The sequence below is a fragment of the Pleurodeles waltl genome, chromosome 10 (assembly GCF_031143425.1).
Source record: "Pleurodeles waltl isolate 20211129_DDA chromosome 10, aPleWal1.hap1.20221129, whole genome shotgun sequence".
NCBI lineage: Eukaryota > Metazoa > Chordata > Amphibia > Caudata > Salamandridae > Pleurodeles > Pleurodeles waltl.
In genome coordinates, this window is record NC_090449.1 from 38821544 (window position 1) to 38834883 (window position 13340).

At 44.6% G+C, this 13340-nt stretch overlaps 1 protein-coding gene across 5 annotated transcripts in view; it reads left to right on the plus strand.

Annotated features, from left to right (window-relative positions):
* LOC138261016 (methyl-CpG-binding domain protein 1-like) overlaps positions 1-13340 on the plus strand; it is a 1081642-nt gene that overhangs the window by 544819 nt on the left and 523483 nt on the right. For all 5 annotated transcript variants that reach the window (XM_069209617.1, XM_069209616.1, XM_069209620.1 and 2 more), the window contains one exon: positions 9882-10106. In XM_069209617.1, the coding sequence (XP_069065718.1) occupies positions 9882-10106 (225 nt within the window). The remainder of the gene's footprint in view (positions 1-9881; positions 10107-13340) is intronic.

Genomic DNA, 13340 nt, shown 5'->3' on the forward strand with positions numbered 1-13340 from the left:
GGAGGGGCGTGGCTAAGCCAGGTACGAGCGTACCGGGACTGGGGCTGGGGTTCTGGGTGGTTGGCTGGGTTTAAGGGGGTTAAGGAGGGAGGGCTGAGATCCTGTAAGGAAGGGGAGCTCATCTGAGTAGGGATACCGGTAAATAAAGAATAACCACACCCTCCGTACCCAGACCAGTGAATAAAAGAGTAAGAGGGTCACAGAGAGGACACAACAAAAGGAAGGCACGAAAAAGAAAAGTAACCCCACATTCCTCCTCCTCCACAGAACCCCCCCCCCTTTCACTCCTTACTAACCCTTATTAAACCGTGTATAAATAAATTGCCCCACTTACCTGTTCCTTTTTCCTTCTTTTGTTTGGGAAATCCTGGGCCATGAATACCGGGTGAACAAGACCTCTCCCTCCGAACCGGACCAGGCCGTCCCAAGAACACCAAAGAACCCTGAAAAGAAAAGGGAATTATTTTATTTTGGACTTGGAGTATAACAGTTTGACGGACAAGTCAGTGTTAGAAATCCCAAACGAGCAAGAAAATAAACATACTACCCCCTTAAGTGCCGCGTCTGTCACCTTCTTCCAATATTCCCTCGACTCGGGAAAAAGACCTCGCCACAGTACTGTTAAGATCTTCAGAGATGCTGCTGTGGATTTGAAGTGGTGGATTGCAAGCAACAATCTTTCACAAGGAAAGCCGTTCCAGCAGTCGCCACCAGTGGCCACAGTCATAACGGATGCTTCCACTCTAGGGTGGGGAGCTCATCTGGGGGATCTGGAGATCAAAGGTCTTTGGTCTCCAGAGGAACAGATGTTTCACATCAATCTGTTGGAGTTACGGGCTGTACGTCTGGCTCTCAAGGCCTTCCTCCCTTCCCTTCGTGGTCAGTCGGTACAGGTCCTAACGGACAATACTACCACGATGTGGTACATAAACAAGCAGGGAGGAGTGGGGTCGTACCTTCTCTGCAGAGAAGCTCTTCGACTATGGTCCTGGGCATAGGACCATCAGATTTGCTTGATAGCAAACCATCTGGCCGGAGTCTTGAACGTGCGTGCGGACAGTCTCAGTCGCCAATTCTCGGCAGACCACGAGTGGTGTCTCCATCCAGATCAAGTCCGTTTAATCTTCCAGAGGTGGGGGTTTCCTCGGGTAGATCTGTTTGCCACTCGAGAGAACGCGCATTGTCCGTTATTCTGCAGCCTCCAGTATCCGATGCAGGGAGCGTTGGGGGACGCGTTTCAAATAACCTGGTGCGGCCAGTTGCTTTACGCGTTTCCTCCCATACCCTTGATTCCTTGAGTATTGAGGAAAATTCGCCAGGACCGGGCTCTAGTCATACTAATAGCTCCGGATTGGCCAAGGAGGCTATGGTACTCCGACCTTCTCCAACTCTCAATGTGCCCTCCGCTCCGTCTCCCTTTCAGGGCAGACCTCCTCTCGCAGTCTCAGGGGCAGGTTTTACACCCCAACCTCCAGAGTCTGCACCTACATGCCTGGAGATTGAACGGGGCAACCTGAGTTCCTTCTCTCTCCCGCCTGAGGTAGTGGATGTTATATTAGCGGCCAGGCGACACTCCACTAAATCTATCTACGCTAATAGATGGTCTAGATTTGTTGCGTGGTGTGGAGAGAGGCAGATTGATCCTTTGCATGCTCATCTATCGGACGTTTTGTCTTTTGCTCTGTCTCTAGCGCAGAAAGGTTGTGCAGTGGCTACCATTAAGGGTTATTTATCGGCCTTGTCAGCCTTCATATGTCTTCCAGACCAACCATCTTTATTTAAATCCCCTATTGTTATCAGATTCTTGAAAGGTCTTCTAAATAAATATCCTCCAAAGCCATTCGTTATGCCGCAATGGAATTTGTCCTTGGTCCTGACTTTCCTTATGGGGTCCCCTTTTGAACCTATGCATTCTTGCCCCTTAAGGTATTTGGTTTTAAAAACAGTCTTCCTGATAGCTATAACATCAGCAAGGAGAGTGAGTGAGTTGCAGGCCTTATCAGTAAAGCCCCCTTATACAACTTTTTATGGGGATAAGGTGGTGTTGAGGACCAAGGCTGCTTTCCTCCCGAAGGTTGTTTCACCTTTCCATTTGGCTCAGGCAATTACTTTGTCCACGTTCTATCCTCCGCCTCATCCTTCCAAAGAGGAAGAAAGACTGCACCGTCTGGACCCAAAGAGGGCGTTGAGCTTTTTTATTGATAGAATAAAGGATTTCAGGCTGGAGGATCAGCTGTTTATTGGATACGTGGGCAAGAGGAGAGGAAAGGCAGTCCACAAGAGAACACTATCCAGGTGGGTTGTTCTTTGCATTAAAATCTGTTACTCTTTGGCAAAGAAGGATCCTCCTGAGGGCATTAGAGCTCATTCCACCAGAGCTAAGTCGGACACTTCGGCCTTGGCCAGAGGTGTTCCTGTGGTCGACATCTGCAAGGCCGCAACTTGGTCGTCCCTTCACACTTTTGCAAAACATTACTGTTTGGATTCTGAGGTTAGAAGGGACGGCCATTTTGCACGGTCAGTGCTGCAGGATTTCTTGATTTGACCATTTAGGCACCCACCGCCGGGCGTGGTACTGCTTTGGGACTCTATTCATTAGGTGAGGAATCCACAGGTAGTTGTATCCATCAGAAGAACGAGTTACTTACCTTCGGTAACGACTTTTCTGGTGGATACATTAGCTACCTGTGGATTCCTCACGGTCCCACCCGCCTCCCTGTTGCCTTTCTGGTCTTACCAAGTAATCCTTGAGTACGCTCCTCTTGGTCTTTGAGGGTGCAATAGATGTTGTATATATTATATTTATATATATGTATATATGTATATATCTTTGTGTATATACTTGATGTGTATATATATTTTAAAAAGAGAGAGTTATATATATATATAAAAGATTTACAGTTATTCATGCAACGTTGTGTATTTTTACAATGTAATGGGATGTTGCCTTGCTCTTTCATTGCATTGCCTGGTTGTTCTCATGCACGTAAAAAATGATTGGTACTGACGTCGGCACGTCGTCGAGGACCTCTTATTGCCTGTATGACGTCAGACGGCGTCGCGTGGGCTAGAGTGACGTCCTCGTCGACGTGCAGAGACTAGTAAGAAGATGTCCGTCGAATGCTGGCGCCATGGGAGTATTCATTAGGTGAGGAATCCACAGGTAGCTAATGTATCCACCAGAAAAGTCGTTACCGAAGGTAAGTAACTCGTTCATCTGGCATTGCAGGCTTTCCTTCCAAGAATCCAAGGCTCTTTAGAGTTTGTCCGAATGGACAATACGACCACCATGCACTACATAAACAAGCAAGGCGGGACTCGGTCGCATCAACTATCCAAAGAAGCACAGACCATTTGGAGCTGGTGCATTCATCACTTTGTGCACACCACCACTGAGGATTAGCTGAGCAGGCTAGACACATCTCCCCACGAATGGGAATTGAACCAGGAAACGCTGGACAGAACATTCCTGAGGTGGGGGAAAACCAAATCTTGAATTGTTTGCGACATCTCAGAATGCCAAAGGCCGATTTTAACTAGGATCGTGGGGAAATCCCTTTTTGATAGCATGGTCAGGGATTTATGCTTACGCTTTTTCTCCGATTCCTTTCCTCCCACGAGTAATCAGCAAAATCAAATCTGAACCCTGTCAAATACTCCCGAGTGCTCCAACCTGGCCGTCTCAACCTTGGTACACGGAGCTACTGCTGCTATTGTTGTGTCCACCCATCAGGGTAACACTCATTCCAGAGTTGCTAACCATCAATCAAGGCCGGGTGAGGCACCTGGATCCCAGGTCTCTCAACTTATTCGCATGACTCCTGAATTCAATGAGTTCGTCCAATTAGACATTCTTAACGACTGTAAGGACATCCTGGCTAAAGCGCATGCAGATAACACAAGTAAGACATACCAATTAAAGTCGAAAAGCTTCTGCTTGTGGTGTGCCTCCAAGAACATACACCCTTGTTCTTCCAATCCGGAACAAATATTACCTTACCTACTTCATCTAGCACGCTCAGGTCTTGCCAATGAGTCCATCAAGGTTCACTTGGCAGCCATTTCTAGACACAGGAGAGTATCTAATGAGCCATCCCTCCGGTCTCATAGACTTCTAAAACAATTTATGAAGGGTCTTTTTGGTATTTTTCTCCAGTTAAGGCCCCTCCTTCGGCTTGGCAACTTAATATAGTCTTGGGACAGGTTTCAGGGGGCACCTCTAAGGTGCCCTCTGGGGTGTATGTTACAATAAAATGTACACTGGCATCAGTGTGCATTTATTGTGCTGAGAAGTTTGATACCAAACTTCCCAGTTTTCAGTGTAGCTATTATGGTGCTGTGGAGTTCGTGCATGACAGACTCCCAGACCATATACTCTTATGGCTACCCTGCACTTAAAATGTCTACGGTTTTGCTTAGACACTGTAGGGGCATAGTGCTCATGCACTTATGCCCTCACCTATGGTATAGTGTACCCTGCCTTAGGGCTGTAAGGCCTGCTAGAGGGGTGACTCATCTATACCTATAGGCAGTGTGAGGTTGGCATGGCACCCTGAGGGGAGTGCCATTTTGACTTACTCGTTTTGTCCTCACCAGCACACACCAGATGGCAAGCAGTGTGTCTTTGCTGAGTTAGAGGTCCCCAGGGTGGCATAAGATATGCTGTAGCCCTTAGAGACCTCCTTGGTACCAGGGGTACCAGTTACAAGGGACTTACCTGGATGCCAGGGTGTGCCAATTGTGGAAACAATAGTAACCAGAGATGTGGAATTCCTATCGCCCGACGCCCGGGACATCTTGTTTGTGGTCAAGGGCAACAAGATTTCATGTTTACTTTGTCCTTGGGACAAGTAGGCCCAACCCTCTGCAGCACAAACCCTTTGGCTGCCCGTTTACAGAGAGTGGAACCCTCTGCAGTTGAGATAATGTGTTTCCAAAAGATAATGCTGTTCGAACTTGTATTTATGGTTCATTATTTGAAAGCCTTCATTATTAGGGTGAGTGCTGTAAATAAATGTTTTAAGGTCACACTTCACTACTGATGTTGGTTCCAGTACAAAAAAAACAAAAAACGTGTACACACATGTTTGAAACGTTTAGGCTATGAGGCTAAATATAATGCTCCCAGAATGCTCTTTGATTAGATGCAAATGTTTGCAGAAGCTTGTAGGCAAGAGAGAAGAGTCTTTGCTTTTAAAATAAAATGTTCAGAAAAAATGCAAGTAGGGAAAAAGTTTCGTTACCATGAAATTGTAGGTGCTATTTCTTTGAAGTGTCATTTAGTAAAATGTGTTGATGCATGCTAGTATTTCCTACAAATATTTCTAATGGAAAATCAGTGTAACCATTTTCAACACAATTATGGGAAGCATGAAAATAAACAAACACTGAAAAACATCAACTGATCCGACGTATTTTTATACGTCTTTTAGTTTCATCAATGCGTGTCTTGTTTTGACATGGCTTTTGTAACAATGTATTGTTGTGGGAGCTACCAGGCCCTCAACATTGTAACAAACACTGGCAAAACCCCCCCAAATGTTTTTGAACTCTAAAAGCACACGTTGCCACCAGTGGCATAACAAAGGCCCCGCAGCCGCCCTCCAGGGGACCCCTTCAGCACAGCACCTCCCCTGAGTGAGTCTGAAGAGGGGGCTCCTCCATGTTCTTTGTAAAGGGGCACCCTCCAGTTTAGTTAAGTCACTGATTGCCACTGTAGTTCCTGACACTGAACAAAACTACTTTGTGTGCCAATATGCTCCTTGTGGAAGAGCAGAATGCTATCACTCACAGTGAAGCCAGCCGATAGAGAGAGAAATAGAAGTTTAATATAAACAAAATGTCTTTAACACCAGACCTAATTAGGGACCAAAACCCACATGTAGGTAGCTTTTTGCATGTCGTAAACATGAATTTCGCTGTCTGCGACGTGCAAAAAGCACATCGCGATGCACAAACCCAGTTTTGTGATTTGGTAACCTGGTTACCGAAGCGCAAAATGGGTTTGCGACTTGCTATTAGGAAGGGGTGTTCCCTTCCTAATTGCGACTCACAGTGCAATGTAGGATTGTTTTGTGACCGCGGGCGCAAACCAATTGCAGTTTGCACCCATTCGCAAAAGGGAAGGGGTCCCCATGGGACCCCTTCCCCGTTGTGAATGTCACTGTAAAAAAAAATTCAGAGCAGGCATTGGTCCTGTGGACCACTGCCTGCTCTGAAAAAATGAAACGAAAACATTTCATTTTTCGTTTTTGTAATGCATCTCGTTCTCCTTTAAGGAAAACTGGCTGCATTACAAAAAAAAAAACTGCTTTATTGAAAAGCAGTCACAGACATGGTGGTCTGCTGTCTCCAGCAGGCCACCATCCATGTGAGGACTGCCATTCACAAGGGGGTCGCAAATTGCAACCCACCTCATGATTATTCATGAGGTGGGCATTTGCGACCCCCTTGCGAATCGCATATGGTGTCAGGGACACCATCCTACATTCGGATTTGCGACTCGCAAATTGCGAGTCGCAAATCTGAACCTACCTACATGTGGCCCCAAATTCTTAAAGAAAGTCACAAAAGTGCACCCATGGTATATGTCTTTGAATTAGTGGCTTTCAAGAGAAGTATACCAGGAAATCATACCCCTATAAAATATTTGTGAACTGTATTTTAGCATGGGTAAATACGCATGTGTAGATTTGGTCATGTGAAAATCTATTGAGCATTTGCAAGTTCATTTTCCCTCCAGCCACTTTCTTCCCAACCCTGGAAGAAGTTCTAATTCTGCCGTTGTCAGGAGTAAATTTCCAACCTTTCTTATTATGGGAAAATATTAGAGAGAAGCTGGTGAAAATCTTTAAAACGTGCAGATTAGTAGGTTTGCAGACTCAAAGGCATTCCAGCCCTGGAACTATTGCTTACTGCTTCCTCCAGCCCCAGTATGCAGATGTGCAGAAAGGTGGCAAAATAAGGAAATTGCTACAGTAGGGATTGAAACTGCAAGTATTCAAGCCCTACTATGGTAGTAGCTCTGGCATAATCAGAGAGGCTATTATCAGAGCTCTTACATAATGAGATTGCTGCCATAATTTGTCGCCACACTACATGGCACCAGAGGGACAAGTAGATCTTTTTACAGGACAAGTAGATTTGAGAAGCAACCTGTCCCCTGGACAAGTAGATATTTTAATAAATTCCACACCCCTGAAAGTACAGGTTAGGGAAAGAACACTGGCGCTGGGGCCTGATTAGCAGGCCTCAGCAAACTTTCAAATCATAACTTAGCATCAGCAAAGGCACAAAGTCAGGGGGTAACCATGCCAAGGAGGCATTTCCTTAGAGCCGGGAATTGTATTTGAGTGTGTGTTCCCCATTTATTGCCGGTGTGTGTACAACAAATGCTTAACACTACCCTCTGATAAGCCTACTGCTCGACCACAGTACCACAAAATAGAGTATTAGAATTATCTCTTTTTGCCACTATCTTACCTCTAAGGGGAACCCTTGGACTCTGTGCATGCTATTTCTTACTTTGAAATAGTACATACAGAGCCAACTTCCTACATATATATATATATACATATATATCTATTCCATTTGCATGGACATCTCTTTTCTTTACACTCTATCACTCCTACCTTACCCTCCCCGGGAAAACAATCTAACATGGAGTCGATGCCCATGCGCAATGGAGCCGAAGAGGAGGAGTCACTCGATCCCGTGACTCGAAAAGACTTCTTCGAAGAAAAACTATTTGTAACACTCCGAGCACAACACTAAATGGCAAGACCTATGCATAGCATGTGAATCTTCAGCGGAACATGCCACAAACAGATGTACACTGGGTAAGTGACATTTTCCATATATATTTCTTTATATATCAGACATAAAGTTAGCTAAATGCTGATGCCATCTCAGGTGGTAGAATGTTGTTCTTATGAATACAGAAAATGTGCTAGTCACTGCTTGATATTCTTATTCAAGCATGTGAATCTATGGAAGTTCCAATACTGGAGTAAGAAATATGTTACTTACCTAGAACTGTAGTTCTCCAGTATTGGAAGCTTTCATAGATTCACATGCGGCCCACCCACCTCCCTTGAGGAGCTCACCTTCTCTTTTCTCATTATTTCTTAATATTGCAGCACCTGGGGCCAGATGTAGGAAGCACTTTGCGAGTCGCAAACGGCAAAATTTGCCGTTTGCGACTCGCAAATGCGTGATTCCTATGCAGAAATGCATTTTGCGAGTCGGGACCGACTCGCAAAATGCATTTCCGAATCGCAAATAGGAAGGGGTGTTCCCCTTGCGATTCGCAATGGTATGCGGTCGCAAATGGAGTCGCAGTTACCATCCACTTGAAGTGGATGGTAACCCATTCGCAAACGGGAAGGGGTCCCCATGGGACCCCTTCCCCTTTGTGAATGGACCCCATATTATTTTTTCAGGGCAGGGAGTGGTCCAAGCCAAATGCAGCTCGTTTTCCTGTGAGGAAAACGGGCTGCACTTAAAAAAAACAAAACTTTTTTTAAAAGGCAGGTCGCTAACATGGAGGCCTGCTGACGTCAGCAGGCCTCCATGTTAGCGAGTGCCTATACTCGCAATGGGGTCGCAAACTGCGACCCACCTCATAAATATTTATGAGGTGGGTCTTTGCGACCCCATTGCGAGTTGCAGAAGGTGTCTGAGACACCTTTCTGCATGTCAAATTGCGACTTGCAATTTGCGAGTCGCACAGACTTGCAAATTGCAAGTCGCAATTTGATTTTTTCCTACATCTGGCCCCTGTTCTCTGAAAATCTGAGGGAAGGCAGTTCCTCACAGGAGGCTTCTAGAGGCTGGTGCAGCCTGATTGGTTGAGCTTTTGAGTTTGGGTGTTTTTTTACATAATGACTGATATATTACTAAGCTAAAGTCCTAATGCATGTAATGTAGGTATACATTTATGCATATCTTATGTATTACATCGGGGACTCCAAACTCAACGGCAGGGAAGTATTCACGCATGTGAATCTATGAAAGCTTCCAATACTGGAGAACTACAATTACAGGTAAGTAACTTATTTCTTGTCACTAATGAAACTCAGAAAGTTTTATACATTAGGAATAGCAGTTTCCTAATTGCGATTTGCAGTTAGGAAATTGCTATTCCTAATCTTTGTACATCTGGCCATTAGAAACATGAGAGTATTCCTAATATGTTTACATTTAGAAATGTAAAAAGATTTATGATGTGTCTCAATTTGACTGGTGAATAATTTCACAGATAGGAGTCCAGAACAGAGAATGATTAGCCCATGTGGAAGTTTTTCCTGCACCAGGGACACAGCAATAAGTCGGAAGACGACAGTCATAATGTTATAAACTGAATCTGAAATTAAAAAAAATGTCATAGTAAATTTTGGATGATTTCCATATGTTTAATGGAATGGAGTGAAATGGAATGTTGCCTGATGAGACAGAAACTTTCATGAGTGAATCATTAGGCTTTTAATGCATTGGAATATTTTAGTACTCTTGAAATAATGTTTAGTGTATGTGAGTTTAGTATGTTTCTGTGCGCAGTCTGGTGAAGAATGGATCATCGGACAGAATTAATGACAATTTGAGGCTTCCTCAGTTTCCCGGCTACAGTACTGTTCTCTATATCAAAAAAACAACTTTGGGTGTAGTCAGAATGTGCAGTCTATTAATTCACTGCTTCATCTGCTGTACATATAGTGGCAAAGCAAAGGACTAACACTTGTGAACTAATATAAACATTATTCTTTCTTTGTTCAGTTTTGTAACGTGGAGTCTAACCCTTTAAAATTGTGAATACCATATGCTAACAGTTACCTTATTACATCCCACTACTTGACATTCAAGATTATTGTTCTGTTTTTCAGAAACTCAGTTTATCTAAAATGAACGTCAAAACACCTCAAATCTTCATGCAGTCGGAAATCAGCTTAACACCAGATATCGTCATACAACCTCATGTCAACCTAGAGCAATTGGCCCAACCAAAAGTTAGCCTTCCGCAAGTTATGGTACCTCAACACAGTGCACTTCCAGTCAACAAATCGGACGTCACTGCAAAGCCTTTATCCATAGCAAAGCCTAAAAAAAAGGTAAGTATCTTTTTTGTACACCTGCATCTATTATGCCATTTTTCTTAGGAGGGCTAACTTAAAAATGTATTTCTAATGGATAGGTTTGTAGCAAGTGTAGCTGTAGATCAAGTGCTTTGCACCCTCCTGACATATATTGTTGGAACATATGTTGCAAGTTGTTTTTCTTTGCAGAATAGTGTTTGGTTTTGATGTAACTTGTGATCCCTCCCAGAAACCCACAATGTAACTGGAGAAATATATCAACTGAGATTGTTTATTCCCACCATCGGGTTACAACGTGGTTTGGAGGACCAGGACTGTGGAGCTGCAATCAACGATTTCAGAATTGTCTTCTATGACATCGGAAGAATCACTACTACTGATAACTAGTCAAATTTGACCAGGACTGGATGGTTACTCACAGCAGAGGCCGTGTAAGAATTACTGTGAGAGGAGGTGAGATGATGTATTGAGAACAAGCACTTCCAGGGCTGTTCCAAGTGTAACAGCAAGTTCTCTCATAGGATAATCTCCATTGAAGCCATAAGCAGTTGAATAGTTCCGCACACGTGTGTGCATCCTGGAGCATTTCTTTATATAATATCTTAAGTGAAGACATTCACCTTACTGCCGGAAGCCCTGTAGAAACACTTGAAAAAGAACACAATATGCAGGCTAGTTGTAAAGACTACAGTGGTGCAGTTATTCAGATTGTACTTTACTAAAAAAAATGTTAAAGAACCCTTTTGAATGTTTACTTTGGGGTAAAATGTTTTACAAAACAGTTCCAATCTGCTTCACAAACCCTTTCCTGGAAAAGTAAGAGATGAAGAATAGAAGGACAGTGTAGCCCCATAGGCTACTATTATGTGACTGAAAAAACAGTGACTGCACCTTCAAGGCTGCAGATACCACCAGTATCCAATTATGCCCAGCAGGTGGCAGTTGCTTCATTCCTTTTTTCTGGTACCTGGTGACAGGATCTTGGAGCACTGAACTCGGCCTTTTTTCTTCAAAATTCACTTGTGAATTTTGGTTTAAACTGTTTAACCCAACGTCTTCCATCAGTCTCTCACCCTTTAAAACTTTTTCTGACAGGAATTTGATGCATTTGTTTTACATTTATCATGCCTTCCGTGTTTAACAAGTGTTCTGCCTGTGGGAGAGAAAAGTCTAAAACAGACCCTCAGAGCGTCTGTTTTCTAGGCCTTCCCTCAAGTCATCATCCAGAGCAGTATCCTCACTGCACAAAGCTTTTGCGCTGTACCAAGAAAGAGGGAGAAGATTCTCCTCCATGACAAGGAAGAACGGCGCAGACAGCAAGCCCAGGCTCAAGGTGAGACCTCAGATCAAGGAGAGGGTCAGTCCTCTACCAGGGCTCTTAAATCTGCCTCAGAGGGAAGTGGAAGGTCCACAAAGAGAAAGCCACCTCGAAAACTCCATCTTTCCCGGGTGATGCCAAGGAAGTGGACATCGAGACCAGGCATTGCACCGACTTGCTTGCCGCTGAGGACTAGATTGTAGTAGAGGAAACAACATAGATGTTGAAACAAGGTAGAGTCCACATGCCATCGACATGCACTGAGAGATCAACGTCATGGAGCATATCGACGTCGAGGCGGGCAGATCTTTCGATACCTGGGAGCTGTACAACGTTGAGGAGATTGACATTGAAGCACCGTCGACTGTGGTCACCGTTGAGTCATCGTTGGATGTTGACATCAAAGTCCTGCTTGACATTGAGGAGAAAAAAGAGCTGTATATATACCTCATCTGACTCTGAGTACTCAAGGGCCAATTCCCCTTCATCATCAATAGTTCTGCCTGATTCACCACCTCCACCCCCTCTACCTCTTCCACCACTTCCACCTCTGCCACCGCCTCCTCACCTTCTGCAGCTGATCCACCTGCATCTACGGCATCGGCACTGCCTAGATCACACTGTATAACGTGATATAGTTCACGCCACCACAGGCAATATTCTAGGCTTTAGTCATCTTCTAGGTGCTCCCACCATCATAGTCCTTGTTCGTGGAGAAGGACAACATCTACACTTCAATCCAGACTCACAAAGTCCTCATCAGGACGCTATTCACCAATCCTTACCGATTCCCTCCCTCCTCGCATCTCTCCAGCGGACAAAATATGCACCTTCCAGGAGATTTTAGTAAGGAGTGCAGCGACATACAGATGCCGGTTCCTACACCTATGACATCTTTTATCTTTGAGCCACTTTAACAAAGGTCGGCATCAAGAAACCTACTTCCATTGGTGCCAGGATTGTTGAAGCCTGCAATGGAGCTTTTTTTCACTCCAGCAACCACCAAACCAGTTCCTTCAAGACTACAAAAAGAAATACAGGCCTCTGGCACAAGATCCCTCTGTTCCTTAGAGCGGGTCCACCTCCTGACTCGGTAGTTGTTCTGGCGGCCATAAAATATCACACCATTACTCCTGCTACTTCAGTGAGTAGAGCAGGAAATTGGACTCTGTGCGTCGTAAACATCTTGCTTCAAAAGAATGCGGTGATAGTCGTCCTCCACAAACAACGAAGCACAGGTATCTACTCCAGATTCTTTCTAGTGAAGAAAAAAGGCAAGATCGAGTTCAGACCCATTCGCAACTTAGACAGCCAACCAGTGGATTCAGAGAGAGAGAAATTTCGGATGCTGGCATTACATCAGCCAGGGAGATTGACTGTTCTAAAGACCGCCAAGACACATATTTCTGTATACCTAATGCAAAGAAATGCTGCATATTCTTGAGGTTTGTAGTGGGGACAGGACCGATATCAATAGCAGGTCCTTCCGTTTGGCCTCAAGTCAACCACCAGAAACTTCTCCAAGTGCATGGCAGTAGTGGCAACACATCTGAGGAAGCACCAAATCTTCGTCTATCCCTGTCTTGACGATTGGCTGATCAAAGTTTCCACTTCAAAAGAAGCCCAGCAACATTACAACTGTTCTCCAATGGTTGGGTCTACACATCAACCACAGGAAGTCGATCTTCAATCCAGGGCACACTCTGCAGTATTTAGAAGCGACTCTCAACACCATTCAGGCAAGAGCCTCTCCTTAGGAGAGGTTTTCATCAATCCATCCGAAATGTCACCATCTAATGAAAGTCTCTTATCCCACGTTGAGGTCAGTGTCCTCTCTTCTCGGCTCCATGGCCTCATGTATCTTCCTCGCTCTGATGCACGCATTCATGTGTCCCCATCAAGAATGTCTTGAGGATCGGTGGCATCAAGCG